The 24,417-nt window shown below is 48.1% G+C and overlaps 12 protein-coding genes across 12 annotated transcripts; 6 read left to right on the top strand and 6 right to left on the bottom strand.

Moving 5' to 3' along the window:
- Positions 1-576: 576 nt before the first annotated feature.
- N7487_006271 (uncharacterized protein) lies at positions 577-2,067 on the top strand (the record flags this gene model as incomplete). Its single annotated transcript, XM_056874018.1, has 1 exon — positions 577-2,067. One exon carries the CDS (start codon positions 577-579, stop codon positions 2,065-2,067), a length of 1,491 nt encoding a protein of 496 aa, XP_056731738.1.
- Positions 2,068-2,971: 904 nt separating this feature from the next.
- Positions 2,972-3,829, top strand: N7487_006270 (MBL fold metallo-hydrolase; the record flags this gene model as incomplete). The annotated part of the gene is made up of 1 exon (XM_056874017.1): positions 2,972-3,829. The coding sequence occupies one exon, from the start codon at positions 2,972-2,974 to the stop codon at positions 3,827-3,829; it is 858 nt and encodes a 285-aa protein (XP_056731737.1).
- A 261-nt stretch (positions 3,830-4,090) lies between these two features.
- N7487_006269 (bZIP transcription factor) lies at positions 4,091-5,189 on the top strand (the record flags this gene model as incomplete). Its single annotated transcript, XM_056874016.1, has 2 exons — positions 4,091-4,123; positions 4,230-5,189. The coding sequence occupies 2 exons, from the start codon at positions 4,091-4,093 to the stop codon at positions 5,187-5,189; spliced, it is 993 nt and encodes a 330-aa protein (XP_056731736.1).
- Positions 5,190-5,496: 307 nt separating this feature from the next.
- On the bottom strand, positions 5,497-6,145 carry N7487_006268 (uncharacterized protein; the record flags this gene model as incomplete). Its single annotated transcript, XM_056874015.1, has 2 exons — positions 5,497-5,999; positions 6,112-6,145. The coding sequence occupies 2 exons, from the start codon at positions 6,143-6,145 to the stop codon at positions 5,497-5,499; spliced, it is 537 nt and encodes a 178-aa protein (XP_056731735.1).
- A 151-nt stretch (positions 6,146-6,296) lies between these two features.
- N7487_006267 (uncharacterized protein) lies at positions 6,297-8,413 on the bottom strand (the record flags this gene model as incomplete). The annotated part of the gene is made up of 5 exons (XM_056874014.1): positions 6,297-7,365; positions 7,415-7,508; positions 7,672-7,755; positions 7,819-7,935; positions 7,990-8,413. The coding sequence occupies 5 exons, from the start codon at positions 8,411-8,413 to the stop codon at positions 6,297-6,299; spliced, it is 1,788 nt and encodes a 595-aa protein (XP_056731734.1).
- Positions 8,414-11,021: 2,608 nt separating this feature from the next.
- Positions 11,022-12,458, bottom strand: N7487_006266 (F-box protein; the record flags this gene model as incomplete). The annotated part of the gene is made up of 2 exons (XM_056874013.1): positions 11,022-11,750; positions 11,826-12,458. 2 exons carry the CDS (start codon positions 12,456-12,458, stop codon positions 11,022-11,024), a joined length of 1,362 nt encoding a protein of 453 aa, XP_056731733.1.
- Positions 12,459-13,145: 687 nt separating this feature from the next.
- On the top strand, positions 13,146-14,563 carry N7487_006265 (uncharacterized protein; the record flags this gene model as incomplete). Its single annotated transcript, XM_056874012.1, has 3 exons — positions 13,146-13,553; positions 13,613-13,893; positions 13,942-14,563. The coding sequence occupies 3 exons, from the start codon at positions 13,146-13,148 to the stop codon at positions 14,561-14,563; spliced, it is 1,311 nt and encodes a 436-aa protein (XP_056731732.1).
- A 66-nt stretch (positions 14,564-14,629) lies between these two features.
- On the bottom strand, positions 14,630-16,568 carry N7487_006264 (Transferase; the record flags this gene model as incomplete). The annotated part of the gene is made up of 4 exons (XM_056874011.1): positions 14,630-14,675; positions 14,928-15,466; positions 15,556-16,251; positions 16,347-16,568. The coding sequence occupies 4 exons, from the start codon at positions 16,566-16,568 to the stop codon at positions 14,630-14,632; spliced, it is 1,503 nt and encodes a 500-aa protein (XP_056731731.1).
- A 560-nt stretch (positions 16,569-17,128) lies between these two features.
- Positions 17,129-18,465, top strand: N7487_006263 (uncharacterized protein; the record flags this gene model as incomplete). Its single annotated transcript, XM_056874010.1, has 5 exons — positions 17,129-17,318; positions 17,377-17,433; positions 17,485-17,552; positions 17,605-17,957; positions 18,042-18,465. 5 exons carry the CDS (start codon positions 17,129-17,131, stop codon positions 18,463-18,465), a joined length of 1,092 nt encoding a protein of 363 aa, XP_056731730.1.
- A 189-nt stretch (positions 18,466-18,654) lies between these two features.
- On the bottom strand, positions 18,655-19,380 carry N7487_006262 (uncharacterized protein; the record flags this gene model as incomplete). Its single annotated transcript, XM_056874009.1, has 1 exon — positions 18,655-19,380. One exon carries the CDS (start codon positions 19,378-19,380, stop codon positions 18,655-18,657), a length of 726 nt encoding a protein of 241 aa, XP_056731729.1.
- A 915-nt stretch (positions 19,381-20,295) lies between these two features.
- On the bottom strand, positions 20,296-20,873 carry N7487_006261 (putative GPI anchored protein; the record flags this gene model as incomplete). Its single annotated transcript, XM_056874008.1, has 3 exons — positions 20,296-20,539; positions 20,593-20,675; positions 20,730-20,873. 3 exons carry the CDS (start codon positions 20,871-20,873, stop codon positions 20,296-20,298), a joined length of 471 nt encoding a protein of 156 aa, XP_056731728.1.
- A 1,330-nt stretch (positions 20,874-22,203) lies between these two features.
- N7487_006260 (ankyrin repeat domain-containing protein) lies at positions 22,204-24,303 on the top strand (the record flags this gene model as incomplete). The annotated part of the gene is made up of 2 exons (XM_056874007.1): positions 22,204-23,088; positions 23,125-24,303. The coding sequence occupies 2 exons, from the start codon at positions 22,204-22,206 to the stop codon at positions 24,301-24,303; spliced, it is 2,064 nt and encodes a 687-aa protein (XP_056731727.1).
- Between the last annotated feature and the right edge of the window lie 114 nt (positions 24,304-24,417).

Below are 24,417 nucleotides of genomic sequence, written 5' to 3'. Positions count from 1 at the left end.
GTGACGGAACCCCCATACCACCCATACTACATATGTGCCTAGGTATACTTATATATTTTCCAGAAATAAACTTGTTTTTTATTTGGAAAAAAAGGTGGGCCATTTAATAGCTGGCCCAATGAGTGCCAAGTGCTAGGTGTTGGGACCACTTTAGCGCATAAGCACATTGCCCGTTGCCCAGGCGATCATGTCGACGATATGTTTAGTAGAGACAGGTCCAAATCCCACATTAACATATGTACGAGCAGTATTTCTAGCTGCTCTGTCTCGATCAATTTTCGCCAGCAGTTCACGTATTCGCCATTCTGCCATACCTATAAGGTGCATTGCCCCTGATTCCTTCAAGGCTGCATCAGGCGCTGATCGCTGATCTTATTACCAAACTAGCAATCTTCGCTGGACAAGCAAATAAGATCTGGCAAATAAGACCCAGCACATCATCAGAAATATAGACGCTCAGAGGCAAGGTACTTCAAGTGTTTTACTTGTTTTGCCCAAGAGAGGTGATATTTCATCCTTTTGGACAACAGGTTGTTCTATCATCTTTGTTCTATCACGCACGGAATACGAAGAACCATGCTTTTTCGAGATATCTTCTTTGCAGCTCTGTCCGGGGTTCCCCTCATTGGCCCATCTGCCACCTCAAAGCGCGGCAGCTCCTTGGAACTTGTCGACGGTCCCTCCTTCACATTTCACTATAAGACCGATCGACCATCGGAGAAGAACCAGATCGGTATCTACAGTATATATGGCCATGGTCCTGGTAGAGAGGACCCCATATATTGGGACTGGGTGCGTGAGTCGGAAGAAATCAAGCGAATTGATGACACCCACCTCAACTGGGGCGCCTATAAAGCCTACTTCCTGGCCGATAGTGGATACAGGGTGCTTGCTGGTCCCATTGATATTTTCCTTTCTGGTGATGGACCTATATCGTTTAATGTTGAGGAATTCACAACTAAAAATGCCCGTGAGGGAGAGAAATTCGAAGCTCGCGTGAGCGGCCTTTTACACCACGCCCCGGACCCAAACACCAAGTACACCAAGAAAAGCTCTGACGCCGACTGGGTTAGTGTATCCAAGGATGGTATCATCTCCGGAGTCCCTAGCGGGAGTGGTCTCTCTAAAATCACCGTGAGGGCTACTGCTTCCGACAGATCTACTGCCACCGTCGATGTCATTGTTCCAGTAGTTGCCTCTGGGAAACCTCTTGTCACTGAACTCACGGTTCTGTCCCTGAACCTTTGGTATGGAGGCACCAAGGTTAATGACTACAACCGCAAGCAGATCTCGGCCATTGTCAACTCTGGTGCTGACATTGTCGGTCTCCAAGAAAGCACTCATGGCCACGCAACTCAGATTGCAGACGCCCTTGGGTGGCAATCATGGCAGGGTGGGGACTCCAGCATCATCAGCCGTTATCCCATAGCAGAAAAGTACGGCGCAGTCACCGAAACCAGTGTTGCTGTGCGAGTCGCTCTCGACGGCGACAATAGTCAGGTCATCCTCCACAACTGCCACCCTTATGCCTATCCTTATGGGCCTTATGATCCTTGCTTCTACGGAAAAGATGCCGACGCCATGATGGATACTGAGAGAAGGGCCAGTCATTTCCGACAGATTGAAGAAATTGTCGGCGCTATGGCAGACGCCCTCGACAACGCCGACAAAGTTCCCGTTCTTCTTACCGGCGACTTCAACGCGCCCTCTCACCTCGACTGGACCGATGAGACAAATTCATCTCACTGCGGCATTGGGCAGTTTGACTGGCCCACCTCCAAGGTGCCTATTGACGCTGGCTTGACCGACGCCTACCGCGAGCTCCATCCAGATCCTGTCGTTGACCCTGCCAACACTTGGTCTCCCATCTACCTTAATAATGACGATTATGATGGGCGTCAAGAGCCTATGGACCGCATCGACTTTGTCTACTATAAGGGGAACCTGACTCCCAAGAAGTCCGAGACTTACATGGTTGGCGACCCTAAGCCCGAGCCTAACCACTCCGATAACGAGTGGCCTACCGATCACAAGGGCGTCCTTGTCACATTTAAAATTCCAACCTAACATTCAACCTAACATTCAATAAATGGGTTTCTTCATTGGATTAAACGAGGGCCAGGGAGGGTATTCTGTGTTACGTCCGTAAAAGAACCGGACTATTCCGGTTACCCCGATAATGTTCTGGACGCAAAGGGCGGGGGGAATGAAGCATCCGACACTCTCGGACACTCGAAAGTGTCAGGGTCATGCCAAAAATTGCAGGGAGACTCCAAGGTTCTCAATTATACCAGCACTTCCGGTCTCTGTCGAGTCTTCCTGATCAACGTCAGACGGCGACCGGTTTGAAGAGTAGACCTCGAGGTCTGGAGGCGTATAACCAAACTCTCCCGGGAACCCGAGCCCGTCCCGACACCGTCTTTCAGTCTTGTCCACACGCCTTCCTTGAGAATGGTGTAGTTCACGGCCGCTGACGCTAGACTTTGAGTTGATGATGGATCGCGATAATAGTGATATGATCTCTAAGTCATGGCTGAGGATATACCTACGGCAGGCTTTAGATGCCATCGCGCCTACCGGGCTTTTGCCAGGCAGGAAATGAAAAGGTCATACAGAAAAAAGTTCTTGGTGCAGGATATGCTTTTTTAGCGCCTTCGTATACACCTAAAAAGCGTATCTCAAAAGAACCCATAGACCTATGATCACTAAACAAAACTGGATCACGATCAATAAGGGCTTGATACCTTACGCATTTATCCTGTCAATGGCGCCCGAGAGCCATCTGTAATCGTAGAGGAAGTTCTTGTACAAGTGATTACTCAACTGAGGTCATGATCATAAATGATCAGTAATTCAAATTCGCCCGTAGTCGCTTACTGGAGGCGTCTCTTTAAGCATAAATATTAGAATTGAAAAGACTAGACACCTCACCATCTACCGATTCACTTCCGCTCTTTTCCACAAATTTACAATGGAGAACGCCCTTCAAGTGGACGTATATATCTCTCCCCCCATCCCAGCAACAACAGGCTCCGGTGACCCAACTAAGCAATGGTGGTCTCCGATTTCCTGTACGCTGATACAAGGGCCAACGTCAGCAGTTCTAGTCGATACTCCTATTTCTATTAGGCAGACCGAAGAACTAGCAGCCTGGATCAAGAAGACTGCCCCGGGCAAGAAACTGAAATACATATACACAACCCACGCGCACGGCGATCATTTCTTTGGCAACCCAGTCATCCTACAGCACTTTCCAGGCACCACTAGCGTCGCGACATCCCTAGTGGCCGCGGGAATCAAAACGACCTTGGTCAGTGCAATCCCAAGATGGGAAGAGTGGTTCCCCGATGGTCAGATTCTCACGAAAGAACAAATTGTTCCTGAATCCCTCCCCGAAAACGGAGAGTTCTCGATCGACGGACACAGCCTTTTTGGTGTTAATGTCGCGCATTCCGACACAAGTGCCTCGTCCTTCTTACATGTGCCGGACCTGAAACTTGTGGTTGCTGGCGACATTGTCTATGGAGACTGCTTCCAGTTCTTGGCCGAAGCGAAGACTGCGGAGAAGCGGGAAAATTGGCTGGATGCGCTCGATCAGATTGCGGCGTTGGAGCCGAGTATTGTGGTTCCAGGACATAAACGGGCGTCGCAGGCAGATGGGCCCTACCTGATTGATGCGACTAGGGCGTACATTTTGGCATTTGCGGAGGAGGTGAATCGACTAGGTGATGCGGATAAAGTTGAAGAAGCCATGGTCAAGCGGTATCCACACAGATGGAACAGGTTTCTTTTGGATGTGAGCTGTAAGAGCTCTGTTGCTGCTCTATAGTTACCGGATACCTAGGTAGAACCCGGCTGTTCGGATAAGCATAGGAATGGGAATTATGATCACTAAACAATTCGGTGGCAATTCCCCACTGCGCATCTCGGTCCCGAGGCTTCTTCTCCGTCTTCACCTCCATTCTCTTCCAATTTCCACAAATATAACCTAGTATTACTATCCGATCTTCTATGCCCCACCGAACATACCGGCGCGTCAATGTCGCTCCAAGTACCTGCCGCAGCTAATCTGGGCGGGCGTAGCGCCCCCATGGCGAAGATAAGTGCCCCCGGAGGAAGCGCGGTAGGCCGCGAAATGACACCGATAATCCGACGGAACCGCCGGAAGAGGTAGATATGGTTCCCAGTAGTCCATCTTGGGATACCAGCTTATCTTGGTTTGAATGTAGCGGCGCCGGAAGCAGATTCGTCTAGCACAGCGGGCGCATCGTCAACGTGAAAAGGAGGCCCTGTCCCGACATGAAGTCCGAATTGCACAGCTGGAAACGTCAATCCAGAAGATGAACATGGCGTTCTCCTCTTTTAGTGAGCAACTGGAGAAAAGTGGAGCGTTGGCGCCGCACGCTACCCTCCAAGCCCATCTCCGTGATACCTTAACTACGTACAAGTCTCTTGCTGAAGAGGTTGGTATAACAACCGATTACGAATGTCTCCATCGCTCCTCACAGAGCATGGTGGCTGTTCCTGTGCAAGAAGAGAATGTAAGGAGCACTCCAGACTCCTGGTTATTATCGGAACTTGATAGGCTTCTTACACCTCCCATGGCTCCTATCTCCATTCAAAATCCCCCTGCACCCCTGGGCCCCAGTTCGCCACTATTATTCAACACTACAATGACGACCATGTCCCTACCCACCGTGGAAATGTCAGTTTTCATTCGCCAGCTTCGTGTTGCCTGCGCTCATTACGCGCTTTTCTCATTACGTGATTCCTCCGTGGATTTGGAGGGTCTGCGAAGCAAATTCCGGTTCCTTCTGAGCATAATAAGCCGTGAGAATCTAATCTCGTACTTTGAGGCCGGAGTGGTCGCTAGGGTTCATCCGGAACGCATGCTTGAGTGGGAGGAGCTTCCCTTTTTCCGTGTAGGGGGTGCAGGAACCCATTTCGTCAACTCGCCATCCTTGCGTTATGAAAATCGCCACCCAGTTAGGGATGATCCTTTGTCAAGCTTTCCTCCCGAGGTCCAGGGTGAAATGGATGGGAGGTGGTATGATATTCGTGATCTTGAAGGGTTTCTCCAAGAGCAAGGAGTCCGTTTGTTCACAAGCCTGCCCACTGAGTCCGGGCGCATCCCGTCTAATGTGGCTGCAGTCAACGTCTCTACACTGATCAAGGGTAAGATACCTTAATCCGAGTGACCATTAACATATCTAATACCTGGCAGGCCTAGTAAGAACGTCTATATGTCTCGGCCGGTCGCCCGGGTGGCGACCGGTTGATGTAGAAAATGCCATCAGAATGTCTCTGTGGGAGAAAGAAGAAAACGTACGCCATGGATTGTTTGATACCGAATTCTATGAGCAGCCTTTGGCTCTCAACACGGTTTGCCTATATGAATAATACACAGAAAAGACTTGAGTGGTTCAACAGAACAGAAAGGATTGACAGGCTGCTCGCGTCCTACTACATACAACCTACTATCCCAGCCCCTCCTTCTCAAAGCTTGTGCTTCTTCATACCCGAGGCAATCTTCTCAAATTCGGCCTGCGGAACCCCGTCCGCAAATTTCCTCAATCCCCCCAAAAACTCCTTCACGGCTTGGTCATTGAACTCGTGATCGCCAGGTTCCCGCAGTAGCTTCTTGATCTCCAAGATACTCGCTTTAACTAGATGATCACCAACACGAGATTCCAGCTCCCACAACACCCATTCCCGGAATTTCGCACCGTCCCCTTTTGGGGTATCCGCAATCTGGTTCACAAACCTAGTCTGCAGAAGCTCCTGGGCAGTAATTATGCGGCAAAAAGCAGTGCCTCTTTTGCCTTGATGATGCCCACGCGGCGCACAAATGCAACACTTGTACCACCTTCCGTCACGAGGCCCAGTGAAGCAAACAGCGTCAGGAGGTATGTCTCGGGTGTGGCGAAAATCAGGTCCGAATGGGTAACGGTTGCTGCGGAGAGCCTGATGGCGGGCCCGTTCAGGGCTGTTACCAAGATCTTTGGATGCGAGTAGAATGTGTCGTCCAGTTCAATGTTGTTTATTGTGAGAGCCGGGAGCCGCTCACGCCTTATGCTTCTTAATAGGACATAACCCATAGCATTTTGGTACCCAATCTAAGTAGAATTGCCTTAGTGGACGACATGGTGAAGAATGAAAGAACCGAGAATACTGCAAATGGTGTGTTGGTATGGATATGATTACTGAACATTATTCGGTACCTAGGGCGTTGCTACTTTTGCCGTTTTTTAACTTTGGTGTGGCTCCTGAGAGGCGATGTCAATGCGTCCTATTAATCACACCCCTGCTTCCTCTCTAAATTGCTGGCCATTGAGAAATGCACAGCGACTGAACAACTTTTCCCAATGAAGCGCTTTCTCAGCATATGTCATGACTTCCATGTCAGCTTCATTGGTACTGTCGCTACATGTAGCGGATTCTGAACCATAAGGGCCACCAAACAGCCGCACTGAGATATGGCTAGGGACATCGCCTATTGAAGATTTTGAAAGGTCATTCGAGAAGGCAGGCGGCCATGACTGAAGTCGATCGTCCGCCCCTTTAGGAGCGCCATGCACGAATTGAATAATTTTCCGGCTGAAATCTCGAGCCAGCGCAAGCTGAGAGTCAGAATTATCGGCACCGGCTCTTAGGTGGTCATTGTAGAATAGGTAAGGGATATCGCTGAGATGAGCAACACCCCACATCGACACACCCATAGACTCAAAGATTGGCATGTATCTGGTTTCGTTGAATTCATACAGCCGCACCTGGGAGGCTCCGACGCCCCCATTCTTGACGTACTGCCACGTAAAGTCAAGAACAGGGCAAGTGAACCAGATGTCGCGATTTATCTGTGCAGCACGATAGTACTGCGGTGAAATTTGGCCCTCATGCTCCGACTTGATCATGTGTTCAAAGTCATCGAGAGGATATAGGTGTAAGAGCTTCTCTTTCGTGGATCCAGAAAGTTTGTGCAACCATAGTCCGAAACTCCCTAGAACTTCGTGGTCTGTCGCAGTGGTCGGCAGTGCGTACCAAGCACCGTCATTTGTGACCCAGGAAGCTATTATTGGTATGCCTTTGGTGAACTTCCCTGCACGCGTCAACTGCGAGGGTCTATCTTGAATGAAGTCATTGTCGATCGTTGGGTAAAAATACGCTTCGCCGAAAGGCGGACGGGCTGCCCGAGATGCAGTAACCGATAGGTTGGTTAGTTGTTCGAATGGAACACCTCGAAGGCACTCTAGTGTTTGCAAATCTTTCCCGTCGCCACATCCTACTTGCTGTGAAATAGCAGCCGTGTTACTTGCAACCAGGTCTGGCTGGCTATTGAAGTTCAGATTTGGGCCGCCTGACATCATTCTAAAGCCCCGGATAAGCATTGGATAGATTAAGGTCCGGGCTCACTTACACTGCTTGCTGAAATGGGACATCTTGATCGCCACCGAAGGCAGTTAGCTGCAGTCCAATATCACTAGCGCCCACACTTTGTCCGATGACAGTCACTAGGAGATACTCTGTCAGCATATCGGTGCTTGAACCTTGGAAACAGTAGGCTAGTATACCTCTGTTAGGGTCACCGCCAAATAACTCAATGTTGTCGCGCACCCCTGATAGTTCTATATTTCAGCCTTTCATGATGAGATCAAAGAGAATGGAGATACATACACTCCAAAGCAGCACGCTGGTCACGCAGCCCTGCATTTGTGTCTCTCCTCTCAATCAATGCTTCACTAGTTGCGAAGCCAAATACTGAACTGTCATCAATACACAACCTCGGCGCAGAGTAACAGGGATCCTTGATACAGGACTTACAGCCCAGGCGATAATTTATGCCAACATATACTAGTGGCAGCCCATCAGAAGCAGCCAATTTTACCAAACCGTCGGGCTCATAAAGAATATCAGAAGCTGAGCCCAAAGCATGGCCACCTGTCTACTCTTTAGGTTCTTCTGCACTCACATCCTTGCAAACCCTAGACTCACCTCCATGAATCCAAACCGCAACTGGAAGCTTGGCATCTTTCCGCGTTCCTGGCGGTCTCGCAATTCTCAAGCTCAAACAGTTTTCGCTAATGTTGGTCACACTACTCGTGAAGGGAAGTATATCCCCCGTTCCTTGTGGACACCAGGCACCGGACCGGGTGGCGTCAATAACAGAGCCTTTCACCGGTCGTGTTGGAACCGGTGCTGCGAAACGTCGCGGCCCCGTGGGGGCCTCTGCGTAGAAAATGTTCTGGAAATGTTCAATTCCAGCAAAGGATAGACTGCCAAGGTACGTGATATCTCGTGCAGAGTCCACTACCTTTAAGTTGGCAGTTGGATAAAATGTATTTAAAAGCTCCTGGTAATAGATTGCGATGATTGCCAGAAGCACGGCTACCATGGATGCAAACAGGCGGTTAGCCATGATGGCAACAACTATGTTGTCGGAGCCCTCAAACCCCTTGAAAGCCCCACGATAGATGAATGAGAAATCGAGGAAGAGAGTTGAAGAGTTGTTAAGGGACAATGGGGCTGGTAGGGATGACGTCTACAACCCCGGAGGAAGGTTACCGCGTTTGCTTACTACGTTTGCCTCGTTTGCTATGCATGTGTGAGGCACCGAGGCAACCAATATAATCTTGGATGTATACGGAGTAGTAAAACCCATATAGAATGAGTCAATTGAGATACAGTGAAAAATTCATTGAACCCAGATATTCGTAAGATATAATAGCTAGTATTCGCTTATAGGGCTCGGTTTCTGTTAAGTGAAGAACTGAATCGATTATCTGACTATATAACATATCTGTCTTCTTATTTTCTCATTATAACTAACCTTGCTTTGCTAAGTTGGTTTAGCACAGGAAGATATGTTCCACTCATTTTTGATTTCTGAAACCCACAGTCGGATTGAGAATCCTGGCCGGCCAGTGAAGAATATGCGCAGATTGACAGCGATCAGGCCACATAATAATGCCAACCTTTTATTCACGTTATTCCTCAAACTTCAGGAGCTGATGATATCGAAATCGCATTGTGTTGCTTCGTCATTCGTCCCGCTTCCGTGATTTTCGGGCCCATCCCTTTGGTGATATTATTTCCAAAGAACAGCGACATTGGCAGAGTATACGCGAAGGACATATCATTTGTTTTACCTTGTGCAGGTACATCTAATTCCAGTTGTTAACTCTTCGTATGTCTGCCCGGGCGGAATCCATCCGCTTGAGTCATGATTGTGCTTACCACTTGGTTCGATAATCGAATGGTTCAACACTTATCGAGAGTTGTCGTTTCATGAGCCGGAGTTTATCAAATGAATTCTCATAAACCTTGAGAAAACATTTATCCTCCGTCGATACATCCGTTCTCCATGGTAGATCTTGGCCGGGTTGGCACCATTCTGTTGCACTAGAGGGAGATTCTATTCGGGAAATTGATCTGCGCCGATGCCTTCGTTCCATGATAGTTTTGCATAAAGCCGGAGCGAAAGATATAGCGGACCCGTTGGCAGGAGTTGGCGTTGGTGTAGAAGGAGATTGATCCAGCAAGAGATACCTGCAGGTATCGGGGCAGAAGGAGCCTTCAGATGGGTATATACCGCAGGTCACACAGGGCTCATATTTGCAAGGCATTTTGTACTGGAAATTGATCATTCTTGGGGTTTCAATGCGGGAATTTAAAAGGTTTGTCCATCCCTCATAAACTATGGTCCTCGTAGACCACGGATCTAGCTAGTAATATATGGGGAAAAAAGTCACTCATGCAATCGATTACTAGGTAGCAATAGACCACAACGATATTTCAAAGTTTAAATAACCAAATCATGTTATTGGCTGGAGATAAATGCCAAACGGTTCCAACCATTGAGAGCTGGTCGGATGCAACCTTAACCCGTGGATGAGCATCTTGCTTACCTATGCACTTGAATTCCAAACTTCAGTTTTCGCATCAGACCACAACCATGCGCCACATCCTGTTGGGTAACATCATTGATTTCCCCGTACTCCTTTATGAACTTGTGGAAGTGATTGGTTGATGTGTACAGTGAAAGAGAGTTATACTTCGGGTGGCTGGCACACTCAGTCGCCCGTAGTCCAGACCTCCTATAAAAATTGGGACGAATAGAAGCACGAAAAAGCCAGAAATTCTTGTAACAGGAGCCAGTGAAAAGCAAAACGAAATTTGAAGTCGGAGACGCTGCAGCCGTTGGCGATAAAATGACCCATCTAGACCTATCCGTTACCGAGGATGTTCTACCACGTATGACACCATGGTGTTCGACAGAGAGGCTTCCCAGACCCCTAAGTTGGCCTACCTTATCCCAACAAAGTATAGCTATGGGAGCCTTGACAAGATCATCATGAGCAGTGACACAGCTCGACTACCTCCCATCGCGATTTCTCCTATATGAAGAGGAATGTATTCACTCTACAAAGCTGTCTCTGTTCCAGAATATGATCATGTTAGGACTTCAAGGAATGTAGATGAAGCTGCAATACCTTATGGCACCGGGTATTTGCAAATCCGCGAGTGGCAAATTCTCTAATAGGAAGCTATGAGCCCATACGTCTTACGATCACAGGTGGCAATCTAAAAGGCTCTCTTAATTTATCACCTGTCGCTACGGCTAGGCCTTAGGGGACTCATTCTTCTTATGACCGGGTCGAGTGTGCTTGAGCGAAAGGCAGGAACGTCGGTGTGAAACCCCGAATATGTAAGCTTCATCAGCGGGCTCGTTGATGAACTGCTCGAAAAATTACCTAAGCTATTATGGGAGCACATTTTGTTCCAAGGTTACTCTCATTCTACAACAAACGATGGATATTCGCGGGTTAGAAAAAGAAACCGACACAAATCAGTGGGCAAGCCTAAACAAACGCCTTACTTTAAGTTGTAGAATTAGCAACAGCTCGACGGTATTTTTGTTTCCTTCATCTTATATGATTGCTACCTAGGTCCTTAAATAGAAATATGTTTATAATTTTCCTTCTGGTCATTGGCAAGGCAGTTTTAGCCTACCAGATACTTCCAATTTATTCCACTTCGGTAGCCAGCTTTGGACTGTCTTCAGCAGCATATTTCCGGAGCATCGAGTACCGTTCCCTACTAACACTAGGAGAGTTATAGGATACTTCAATGCCGTATGGGCGTAGATCAGCCCCCATAGCATCCATTCGGTCCCACGGATATACCTCATCGGTAATGCTGATGTACTGATCAACATCAGGGTTAAATGTGATTTCGATCCTCCGGAGTGGACATCTGTGTTTGATTGCCTTGCGCGCGAGTAGTCGTAGCCAATCTTCTTCTGCCTGGCCGAAGTCGCGCAAGCTCTCACCGCATTGCTGATCTAGGAGTGTTAAATCCCAGTGAAAGACACGGAGGCGCGGGGCAAGAAGACTGTCAGGGGGCTCGCATATTTCGTTCATTTTGAAGAGTTGATGGCCAGAAAAGTGGGACGCGAGGCTAAGTTTCTCGAGGTTTTCGAACTCGCGCAAGTCAAATCCATCGAACCCGCTCTTGTGAAGGCCATATAATTTGATCGACCGAAGAGTTTTTCGGTGAGTGTACAGAATCGGTTGCAATGTTGCTAGGCTCCAAGATCCATAGAGCCCGGAGGTCGCGAAGTCATCCCCAAATGAATACTTCAGCTCAAATTCCTCTAGACGTCTTGGCCAACGGACGAGTGCTTCGAGGGATTTTGGAGTTAGGAGAAAGCTGCGCAGCTGAAGTTTCGTGAATGGGGCCGTTCCTGCTTTTTCCTATAAGACATTCATTCTGTTAGTATATCGGTACACGTTTGATAGAACCGGGGTACTCGAAATGCATATACATACCCTAAGCTCTTCCTGGCATATCTGGTCTCCGTAAATAGAAACACCTCCCAGTTTTAGGGTTTGGAGATTAGGGAGAGATCCAGACTTGAAATCACCCAATGCATCTATTACAAATGGTAGGTGAAGGTTATAGTGGCTGGCGTTGAGTGAGAGAATATCACAACCAGATATGTATTCTATGCCCAATCGGAGCAACTCCCATGCCTTATTGCCCCCGAAACCCCAGAAGGTCAAAGATTTGGCAGCAGTGAGCCAGTTGAGAAAATCTGTTACAGCGTAGAGATTATCATTGCTTGATTCGTCACAGGTCACTGTGAGGTGTCGACAGAGTTTCCAAAGCAATGGGTTCTCTCTGAAGGTGCGATGAAGGTACTTGGAAATTTGCGTCGGTCGTCTCCAAGTGTTGTCGCCGGTGTTGACTACTAACTCTGCGTACAAGTACGGCACAGTAATGCGATAAAATCGTTTACACACAAGAGATAGTGCAACGGCCATCTGGTAGGGTTGATATTGCTCGCATAAATATTTGAAGTCATCGATAATTGGCGCCATGTGACTAATAATCATACCCAAAAGCTCATCGGGTAATTTGAGGATGAAGGCCCGGTCTAGAGAGCTGTGATTGATATCCATGGTCGATACCATTGATACTGTGAGATGTGGAAAGAAAACTGGGTGTCTAGAAGGCGGAGAATGGAGAATGGAGACTATGAGGGGAAACCCCTTGTTGAGCCTCACACCGTCACTTCCAGCTTTGAGCCGCATTTTCTTGGCTGCCTCATTTCTAAGGTTACAACATTGTGCTTGGATTGTATGAAGCACTCTCCCAAAAAAAGGTCGAAGTACTGGAAACGTTCAAGTCACCAAGATGGTTATGACAAAGATTGTCGCATTGAGCATGGAGAGACAAGCTGGGATTTCAGTTTTATGGGCTATCGTTCGCGCGTTAGCACGGGGAGACTCAGAAGGAAAGGGTTGAAGGAGGTTGCAGAATGGGATGGTTTGACACTTCGTTACTTTGAAGCCCAACCTTGAAGTCTTCGCGTTATTTTTTTTTCATCGTTGATCTATTACAGCTCGAATTAAAAGCTTTGAATTTCCAAATCTTGATGTAACATTTCTATGTAAAGTAAGTGGGATCAGGTATAAAATGGCTATTGTTCCCATCACGTCCGCTTTTGACTCTTCCGGTCTTTACCTGGGGAACCTCTCTCACACAACCAGGCCCAGAGCCTATTCTTTCAATTTTCTGCTTCTTGTTCCTCTTTCTTCCACTGTCACTCTTCAGTCCTTGCCATACCTCCCCCCTTTCTACCCAATATGGAGACAACCAAGTTCCCAAAGAGACCCACGCTTAGATGGAACCAACACAAGCGCCTGGTGCTTTGTTATTTGTATCGATTCTTTGTTTGTAACAAGAAAGAAACAGAAGAAATATTCTCCTACATGTTTCGAAGTCACCTAAACGAGCGCAGTATTCCAGGCTTTATTCCATTTGCTACTCCCAACGCCCAGTGGGTTTGGCTGAAGAAAAAACGTGATCCAGTTTGGTCCCATGTGCATATGAACACCGCATTTGAAGCGAATGACGAGTGGAAGGAAATTGCTACACAGATTAAATCTGCAGCCAAGACTTTGCGGTTCGAGCTCCGTGAGAGGATGGAGGATGACACCAACACATCGTGCCAGAACTCATTAGAGTCCGACGATGAACGGAATACTGCATCCGTTAGTTGAGTTCGGACATATCCAATTTGCGATTACAAGCTGACGATTCATTCTCTTAGAATGGACCCGCCGCATCAATACTTCCCCACTCATTGTCTATTCCAGAGACTGCCGACCCGGTAGTATTGATATGCCCGACCCAGGATCGTGTTTTCAATGGAGGATCTAGAGACAATCAACACGCTGACCAAGCCATTGACCTATGCATCAACCAAAGCATTGGCCAACAGAACGACATCCAGAATGACACTCCCACTGGACTCCATGGGTCCACCGAGCCCGTCGTCACTACCCATAGCAAGCTCTGCCTCTGGTGTGAACACGAAGGAACCGCCTACGAGTCTGAGGACATTCAGGAACTTCAACACGAAGACTAAAACCATGAGAGTGGATATGAGAATCATAGCCATGGCAACCAGCATAATGACCGACAAGACGACCCGATTATTAGAGAGTACACCCAGGGATTCAGACAGTTTATGAGGGAGCTAGACGGTAAATTCTCCTATTCGGATGAAGAATTTTTTGATTCAGAGAGCGAGTACGTGATGACACCCCAAGCACGCCACTCAGAAGTGCACTCATTTTACGACCCACGCCTGTCCTTGCCTTCGGACCTAGAACAAGGGCTCCTAGATTCTGGGGATAATTCAGACTGGTGCGCTGACAGAGAAAGCCCGACCAATTTGGCTGATTTCGGGACCCCTGCAATCCCAATGGAAGACCGGAGCGGTGCCCTTGATGATCGAATTTCTACACAAAAGCCTCTTTCCAGCTTCTGTTTCCCCCATAATCACACAGCTCACGGTGAGACACCCTACGACGGCTTCAGCAGCCAGGGGGTGTTGCAGTATGCGGGGCCCTCAAATGGTGAAATGAGGGTGGAAACCCTGCGCCAGATATCTGTAGAAGCTCTTCGCCAGGTTGAAAACCGGCCAACAACTCAATTTAATCATCAGAAGGAGATGGATGTATTGATGTATGACGGCAACACCTGGAACCAAGTGTAGGAGCAGTGAAATGGATACTACATAAATGTGTATGAAGTCGAGCGTCTCATAGTTGACATGGTCATATTAATCCAAAATTGGATTAATCAGATACCAGTAGGTCACATTTTTCCTATTCATTTAGTTTTATGATGACTGACTCGGGTTCCCTCTTTCAAAGCTATAAAAAGCATCTCTGCTTGCACCAATCCCCAATATTTGTCACTGTCGGACCAGACACAGCGCGTAAGACACACTTCGAACCTGGAACCCAAATTTTTAACTCTATACAATTGTGGAAGGCCAGAACATAGCGATTATAAGTCGCCGGTTTGTAAGCGCTAAGATCCCTTTGATGGGCTATGATGGGTTATAATGGGCTCACGGGGAACCAGATATGTCAAATCCCCTCAACTGCTCCTCAAACTTCGTCCACTGGCCCTTCACCTTACATGCGGAGGTCCAGTAGTTCCCCTTGTCGTCTTTCCCGAGAATAAAGAAACCATCCGCAGGCTTCACAGGGCCGTGGTTCTCCTGAACATATGAAGGCCTGCATGGCAAACTATCATTCCTTGGGCCTTGGCGAGCCGGGGAAAAGTCCAAGTTGAACAAGCCAGCTTTCGACCAATTGGAGAAACCAACTTGGGCCATGCCACCATCCCCAAATACGACAATGGGTAGCCCAGTCCCGGAAGTGCGAACCATAGCGTAGTATGCTTCGTGTTGAGCACGCGTGCCCTGCTCATTAATGGCGCGCCGGACCTGCTGTGCGAGCCAGCTAAGGGGCTTGCAAGCTACGTCGCCCGCGGTAACAAGTACATTGGCCCAGCCGAAAGCGTTGCCGACGTAGGGATTCTCAGTGGAGGCCGGTAGGAGGTCACCTTCGAAAGATTTGCGGAGCGACATGGCGATTGATGCAGCTACCTAAAGAAGGAGCGGTGTCAGTAACTTATTTGACATGTGCAAGTATCAGAACTTGCCGTTCTCTCGGGGTTCATCCTCATCTCGCCAACCACACAGCGTAAGATCCAGGCCGTCAGAACGTCATTCTCGGTCAAAAACACCTTTGAGGCGTCTTCGCCGTTCGCAATCGCCTCAGTACGAAGCTCCTCGAAAGCCTTCTCCCATTGTGGCCGCCAATATGTTTCTGGAATACAGACCATGCGGTTCTCCTTGGCTCTGACGAGCATATCAACCCCATAACCCAAACCCCACCGCAGCAAACCTGCCAGCCCGACCCTTCTGTCAGTCAACACGTGTTTCTCGGTGGCGGGGCGTGATCCCTGGGCGAGAGAGTGGAATGGATCCGAATCGAGACCACATGGGATCAATACTTCGGCTGCTTTCCCCCAAAGCATGGAACTCCATCCCTCAACAACATACTGCATACCCAGCGCATCGAAGGCAACATGCTGCCACTGCAGCACCACAACTGTCGTGTCGGTGAAAGAGTTGACGCGCAGCCCTAAGACAGGAAGGTCGGAGGTGAGGTAATCATTTATCCCGTTGGGCTTGTAGCCGGGCTCCCATGCCAGGCCTTCTAGGTCATCCGGGTCGCCGACGACGCAAGGTCGATCTTGTGGCTTTGGTATCCGGGATGCTGCCGGGTGCGAAGCGGCAGGAATGCCATGGTCAACATGCGCGAAGGAGATTGCTGGTCTCTCGGCTGAGAACTTGGCTGGAATGTGCCATTCAATTTTACCAGAGGCCTATTTGGTAACATTGGTAGTGTTAGTATACACTTTTGGGGAATTTCTTTATATTCATGCCGCTCCGGACTTTCCCGGATATCGTCCATTCTTACGTTCTTCCTCAATCTTCCTCCTAGCCTTTGCCACCCCTCTTGCTTGACCAGGCCTTCAAGGGACTCGCGCAATCTTTCTGGATCGAGCACCGCATCGAACACGAGCGATACGGCCATGTTGTTGCCCTGTACAAGCAGGCTATCCTCAAATAAATGGAGTGGCACAACTCGATCGCCTGGAATTGGCTCCATGATGGGCTGACGCCCAAACGGCAATTTCATGCTGTGAATTGGTTTATCATGGACAGGAACCAAACTACGGAGTACATAAAGAAAGATCACCTCGGGCTTCTTGCTCCAGAGAAATAATCATCACATGCATTATTCAGCCGACAAACCCCTATTCCCAGATACAGCCAAAAAGATGGCGCGGGGGACCGTCTCGTGTTTTCTCTAAAGGCTAAATCTAATGCACACTATATTAGTGTCGATCTCCACTTGGTGTCGAACTTCCTTGGAATTGACGAGTCTTCCGTCAAGATATTTTCCGTTGGCGTGGAATAAGTACCATTTGTGGGGGACATGGAACAATATCTTTGTGATAGGTTAAGAAATGACAGTTTACGGCAGTTAGCTCTGCTCGAAGGATGAGCTAAAACAAACTAGCCCCCACTTAGGCTTTTATGACTGGTTACTTTTGTTTTTCGCTGCCGTTCTGGATCCCCTTTGACAGGCGCTGAGGCCGCATGGCGGGAAATTGCCGACATCTGGACGGGGATTTATACAATATAGAGGCAGAAGCCCCAGATTGATATGAATCAAATTAACTTCACAATCAGATTATGGATCTGGCTACGACCCCAGGAATGCCGCCCCCAGAGGGCCAGGAATCGCATTTCCATGAGCCCTATAACTCGTTACAAACAGGCACTGTCATCGCCTTTGGCATCACCTATCTCATTGCCACCATTTTCCTTGCTCTTCGCTATTTTCAGGCTTTCAAGCTGACCAAGAAGATCGAGGTAGATTTGAGTATGATACGAACCTCCTCGAGAATCTGCTAGGCACTTACCTCTACTACACTCGATAGTCACTATCACGATCTCCTATGGCGTCGCGCTGGTCTATTTCGTGACTGTGGTTAACTGCAAGTCTCGCCTATCTTTTGTTTTAGCTATAATCTGACAATGTTAAATAGTAATGAGCTATGGCTGGGGAAAGCACATGTGGAATGTCAGCCTGGAGGATCTCATGGAGTTCAATAAAGTGAGACTTCTTTCTATATTGTAGAGCGAGCACACTGGCTAACAAGAAGCAGCGGTTGCTCGTCAATACGTTGACTTATTTGATATGCCCATGCATCACCAAGATGGCCATTCTGTCTGTCTTATTTCAAATCAGTCCCGCAAGGGTATACCGCTACCTCGTCGTGGCTGTCGCAGTCGCGATCTTTGCATACACCCTGACATTATGCATCATCACCGGAGGACCATGCAATCCCCTCCATGCGGGAACTACAGCGTGCCTAGAAAACGTCGCCCTTTCTCAGGCAGTTCTGAATATTGCCTCCGATTTAGCCGTGATCGCCATCCCGATCCCAACGATCCACAGTCTGCATTTTTCAGCGAAACAAAAACTCACGGTCGGCTGTTTATTGGCTCTAGGATCTGGGTACGTATTTGCTTACTTCCTAACATATCTGTGTTATTCTATCTTTTCTCTAGAAACAATCCCCCGCTAATCCCTACCCCACAGCGTCATCATCTGCTCAATAGCACGCCTACCATACGTCTTGCTCCTCGGCAAAACCGCCGACACAACCTATACCGAAGCAATTTTAGGGGTGTGGTCCCTCGTCGAGGTCAACCTCGGTATCATCTGCGCCTGTGCAATGCGGTTCAGGCGCCTGATCGCGGTATATCTGCCGCGACTTTCACTTTTCTCGTCACGTTCACACGGAACTGCGAAAATCACAGAGGACACACCTATAATAAACAGGTTCCAGCCCAAAAACAGTGGAGGGCAGCACTCGTACGAGCTGCGCAGCGTCCAGGATGGGCACGTCAATCCGTTTGCCGGTACAAAAGATATCTCTGTTCACCGGTCGTTCCAGGTAGATGAAGAACGCACACATGCGTATCGCGGGAGCAATGATAGCGGTGACAAGATTCTAGCTTGAGGCATTTATGTCAAAAAATATATAGATTTCATTGCTTCTCACCGTCACGTTTTCATGATTTATTAGCGTGTATGGCGTAGAATTTCAGGGAAATACTTGAATGAAAAGAGATACCAAGAATAAAAAGACTTTCCATGTGTGCAGCAAGTCATTGTAGTAAAGTAAAAAGTTAACAACCCCATCTATCATCTATTCATCCCCAAATAAGCCACGCAACTCCCCAGAACAAGCCCGTTCATCAGAACTCACAAAGAGAGCATTATCATCCCCATCACTCAATTCCAACGGATTTTCAGGACCACCCTTGAAAACACCAGGAGACTCTTCATCCTCAAAATAATAACCACCAAGACCATCAAAATTATCCCTCGCCCCCCTCTTTTCCAACATCGTCCTGATCTTATCCATGATATCTTCAATTTGCCTAGAGATATTGTCCAGCTCATGATACATCTGACGCGCCAACCAGGTTTCACACTTGCGCCCATGCTGGTTCCGGATGCACTGGTCGTACTGCGACACCGCGCGCGACACCGGCGTGTACATAGCGGAGATTTCATTGTGCACGTCGGGTATGTAGTCAAAGACTGGGTCGTAGGAAGTCTCCCTCTCGTCGGACGAGTAGTTGAATAGACTCAGCTCCAATCCCCGGGGGACGATGAACTCTGAAGGGTGTGGGATTTCAAATGGGTTTGCGGAGTTGGTAGAAGTACTGTCCTTTACATCCTTCTGATCCGACGACGACTTGGGGGAGAGTTCACGTTGAGTGCGCTCGGGAGATGCGGGCTGCTGCATTCCATGCGACATGGCAGACTTGATTGCACTGTTGTCTCTCTGGGGTTCCTTTTTGGATGAGCGCTTGTGTGATTTCTTGGAGGCCTTGGAGCTAATCGACGCCTGGGAGATGGTCTCCATTGAGGAACTCATCCTCAGGTGCTTGGCCTCAGATCTACCTCTCCTCTTGCGTTTCTTAGTCTCAATCGACTCAGAAGGGCTGGCATTGGGGGGATCCTATAGTGCATATGTATATCAGTATCTTTTTTATCATCCGGAGGCTGTGGGGATATGGTATTCAATATAGATCCATGGATAGTATGAAGGCTGATTGAAGTGATGTAAGTGTGTAGTCGTGAAACCAGACCTTCACTTGTTTAGCATCATGGGTGGGATCTTTGAGGCGGGCTGAAGCCTGGGCCTGTTCCTTTGGAGTAGCCGGCATCATTCTGGTCAGATTGGCGATGAAACAAGGATATCAAAGGTTTCTATTGGGCCAAGGGGATGAAGATATAGAGATGGAGAGGGATAGTGAATCATTGTGAAGACAGAGTATTGGCATCAATTTATAGATGTCCATAGCTGTGAACGACAAATGAGAACGGCAAACAATATTGACAAACACCCCAGTATCAAAATCGATGTCGTATCAGACGCATGTGTACTGATCAAGATGGCAAGATGTGAAGATGATAGGTGATAGTTTATGTTGGTTGAATACACATGAAAACCAGTACGAGTATCGGATTCCAGAAGAGAAATAAGTAGAAAGTAAAAGATCATGCTTGATCGAAGATGTGAATATAATAAAAAGCGTTATGTCCAGGAGAATAGTGCGCAAAAATCAACAAAAGATAAGCTCCACAAGAAAGGCAGACGTGAAAAGATAACCCAAAAGGGCTCATTATGTATTATCTAAGACGTAGACAAGACATATACACCAGAAGAAGAACCCACAGCCGTAAACACCCGATAGCATCGTGCAGATATCATCAAATTGATAACACCCAGTCACGATGCTATCTCTTCATGAGACCATTGACACACTCAACTGATTTACAGAAGGAGGGCAACGGCACCGAAGACGGCAGCCAGACCGGCACCAGCACCGGTAGCGGCGTTGATGGCACCGGCGTTGAAGGCGGGCTGGGAGGGGGTGGCAGCGCTGGAGGGAGCGCTGGGCACACCAGTGGCGCCAACACCGGGGACCAGAGGGGTGGAGGTGGCGACGCTGGGGACGACGGGGATGAGGGGAACGCTGCTGGCAGCCACGGGGGTGGAGGTCACGGCGGCAGCAGAGCTGAGGAATATGTTAGACTGGATTGATTGGTCATGTTGGAGGGTAATTCTTACCAAGACTTGCACTCAGTCACGGTGGAGGTCGAGATGGGACGAGTGACGGTGTAGGGACCGTGGGTCATGGTGATGTAGCCGGGCTAGAATTGCTGTTAGTATGGGTGTTGCAAACTTGTTGGACAAGGTACACATACGGTGGAGATGCTGTAGGTCTGGCTTCCGTGAACAATGGAGGTAGCCTCGGGGCAGTAGGTGGTGTACTCGGTAAGAGTCTCGGTGACAACACCGGCCATGGCACCAGCGGCACCGAGAGCGAGAGCGGCAATAGAGAAACGCATTGTGATAGAGTTGATAGAGATGATTGGAATGGTTCCAAAAATGTTCCGAGATAAGGTTATTTAAAAGAGTGACAGGGTTTAAAAGAATGTAATCGGTTGAAAACCGGGGAGTTTAAAGAATGTATGGGTGAAGAAGAGAGAGGGAAGAGAAGGGGGGGAAACAGGGGAGTTTATAACCAATCCTGTAGATTAATTAAATGAGATTCAGGTACCCGTGCCACTAAGGCACACACTGCCCAGGGAAACTGAAAAAAAAAAATAACGGGAAAAGGGGCAGAGACAAGTGAGTGGCAATAAGAGACTAGGACAAATATAAACAATGATGAAATTGGGGAAACTAGAAAAGGTACTTAATATTACACCTAAATTACTATGAAGATCCAAGTCACTTCCTCCCTAGCGTCCCCCACCTCAGCTTAAGGGCACGCACTCAGGAACTGGTTCAAGGTGCGTGGCTCAGGGGATCCTTTCCTATTTGGGCCCTGATTGGCTGCTAGGGTTGGACTAATTTCCCTGGGCACTGGCCATTATAGTTCTAGGTGTGTTGATCTTATTATCTTGGATTTTTATCTTGTCTTTTATATGTTGAATAGAGAAATTTCATCTCTTAAATCTAATGGGTTCTATATCTTAAAAACGTCCCAGGGTTCCAGGTTTGGATAATGGATAAAGAATTATATTTATCTCTACTCCGTACAATATGTTACCTACCTAGGTACCTATGAGGTATAAACTTTAGAAGCTTCTTAATTTAGACAAGCCTTCCCTTTTATATGTACTCCATACGGAGTACTCCGTACTTTGATATACATCATTTTTTGGAGAGATATCAGAAAAGAATACCATCTCTAAATAGACGCCCAAAATAGACATTTGGCGTCTCGTATCCTCCATTATATGTCTTTGGAGTACCAATTTTTTTTTAACTCCCCAATTATAGATGCAAGATGAATAACTAGAAATTAAGTAAGATTCCCTCTTGAATCAGACCCTTTTTTGACCAGGCTTGATTACTTCCTAGGTATCGTGCTTATGCAAGAAGCGGACCCTCGGTGTAGTGGGACCTGTTGACCGCTTTGTTGGCTATGTGAACTTTGGAATAACCGTGGAAGCCTTGGAAACCCATTATGGCTTATTGGACTTTTCAAATGGTCCAAGATGAATCTCCTAGATCTGCCACTTGAGATTATCCACCTAATTTTCCAGTCTATACCCGACCAATGGGGTCTCTACAGTCTCTCTTCCTTACAAGACCCCCCCCAATCCACGAGGTTTCTCTCTTGATCTATCGTCTCTTAACTCTTTTGTCCAGACATGCAGAACGCTATACATGCCTCTGAACCCCTTCCTCTATCAGTGGGATGCCGAGTTTTACTCCAACCGGGCCCTGCGCTGGGCAGCAGAAAGTGGCAATCTAGCAACTGCGCGGCTCTCACTCAAAGCGAGGCTCCCAGAGGAAGGATGCCGCAAAAGATGGGAGTACTTGTATCTGGCTACACATTATAACCAACAAGCCATCGTACGCCTTCTACTGGAGCATGGTATCGACCCGAATCGGATTGCGTACCGGGACACTGAGGTGGACGACGGCGGGGATCAGAACAATTTCAGTATCAATCTGCTCGATGAAGCCGCATACGGGGGCTCTGTGCCAATCCTTGAATTATTACTTGATCATGGGGCGGTCACTGACCGTCTAACATTCATAACAATGCTAGAACACGCAGCGGGAGAGGGGCGCCTTGCTATCGTCAAACTTCTTATGGAGAATGACTGTGGTCTTGGAGTGATCGATCCTGCCGAATATCACGATGCTCTATGCAGAGCAATTGAGGCAGGATCCACCAGTGTGGTTCGGTTCCTGCTTGAAAAGGGGGTTTGTCCCGAGATGCCGCCGGGGATACAGCCGCCAAGTCGGTTGTCCATGGCTCTGGCTGCTTACGTGCACGACCCAGAGATAGTCAAGATGTTGCTCGCCCATGGAGCGAATCCATTTCCCGAGGGACCGGTCGGCACCAATGTCCTCCCATTGGTAAATGCTGCTAGAGTGAAGAATTATGCAGTGGCTCAGCTCCTCCGTGAATCTATCGATCCGGAGGAGATGATCGGATCGAGAGGCCGGAACCAAGAATTTCTATTGTTGGCTGCTGCTGCCTGTGGATGGGACGATATGGTACGGCAACTCCTCGACCAGGGCTGTCTGGTGGATACAAAGGTACGAAATTTATACTCTTTCAATTCAACTAGTAAGCCCGACATCGACAAGCAGCATCTCCCAGCGATATCGCTCGCGGCCGATCGAGGTCACTACAGCACTGTGCAGCTACTACTTTCATATAATGCAAGCTGCAATCCCCCCTCGAGATACGAAGAACCCTTCCCACTTCTCCATGCAGTGGCCTCAGGGCACCTAAATATTGTGGAGCTTCTCCTCGATCACGGTGCAGAACCAAATGGTATAGGACGATGGTATGAGTGGAGCAAGGGTATTGGTGATCTACCATGCATATATTGGGCTTTGGGACATCCGAAGATCTTCCGTTTTCTGCTTGACCGAGGCGCGGATCTATCGGTGCCAGCAGTTGAAGCCGTCTTCCAAATCCACCGGGATATACATGGGCTTGTCTCGATCAGTCATAAGTTTGAGGGCGGAGGGCGCGTACCCATAAGCACACTTGTCATCCGAGAGGCTCTCAAAAGGGGTTGTACCGAAATAGTTCAAATCCTCCTGGAAAGAGGCATACCATTGCAAAACCCCGGGGATGCTGACTGTTGGGGTTACAAACCCCTACCAATAGCGGCAACGGCGGAGGATGAAGAAATGACAAGGCTTATCTTGGACCATAGATTCAATCTTTCCTCGGGGAGCCTAGGTGTCGAGGAAGCCATAAACATTGCTGTCGGTGAAGCAAACTTCTTGTTGTTTAAGCTCCTGCTAGACACAGGATGGTTGAATTCTCCATCTGCTTCTCTGGGAGATCGAAACATTCTGGGAATGGAGATACCTGCGCCCCCAAGGCCACGGAAAGATACAAATACTGATGCTACTGTGGATCTGCCAACAGAGCACGGCACGTACAATGAACCGAGAGAATCACCTCTAGCCACGTCGCCTCTTGATCATCTGTTCACGAGCCAGGCTGTATCAGGCCCAGGAAATACGGACATTTTCGTTCAGTTTTTGTTGGAACAAGGTGCAGAACCCCTCGGAGGATCTTCCGCCCTTATGACTCCATTAGGAATAGCTTCGAAACGAGGATATATCCATATAGTTCAGCTTATGCTGAGGGTCATTGATAGACAGACTATTACGGAGGAAGAGCTCTTGCTTAAGCTTGGCGTGATTCTTGAGATTGAACCTCTAGACGCAGTCGATCATAATAGTTATGCCGAATACTACACTGAGCGGAGCAGCAGAAACCTTCCATAGAGTGAGTTGAAAGGTAGGAACCGGATTTTATTCAAAATTATTATGCCGTTTCCCCGGGCTAGCATTAGCTATAAGTCTTGTTTGAATGAGCATTGTACTGTGAGTATCAAGTTA

The sequence above is a fragment of the Penicillium crustosum genome (assembly GCF_028827405.1).
Source record: "Penicillium crustosum strain IBT 35664 chromosome Unknown utg000002l_segment0_segment0, whole genome shotgun sequence".
NCBI lineage: Eukaryota > Fungi > Ascomycota > Eurotiomycetes > Eurotiales > Aspergillaceae > Penicillium > Penicillium crustosum.
Note: the sequence above shows the minus strand (reverse complement) of the source record. Positions and strands in the feature narration are given on the sequence as shown.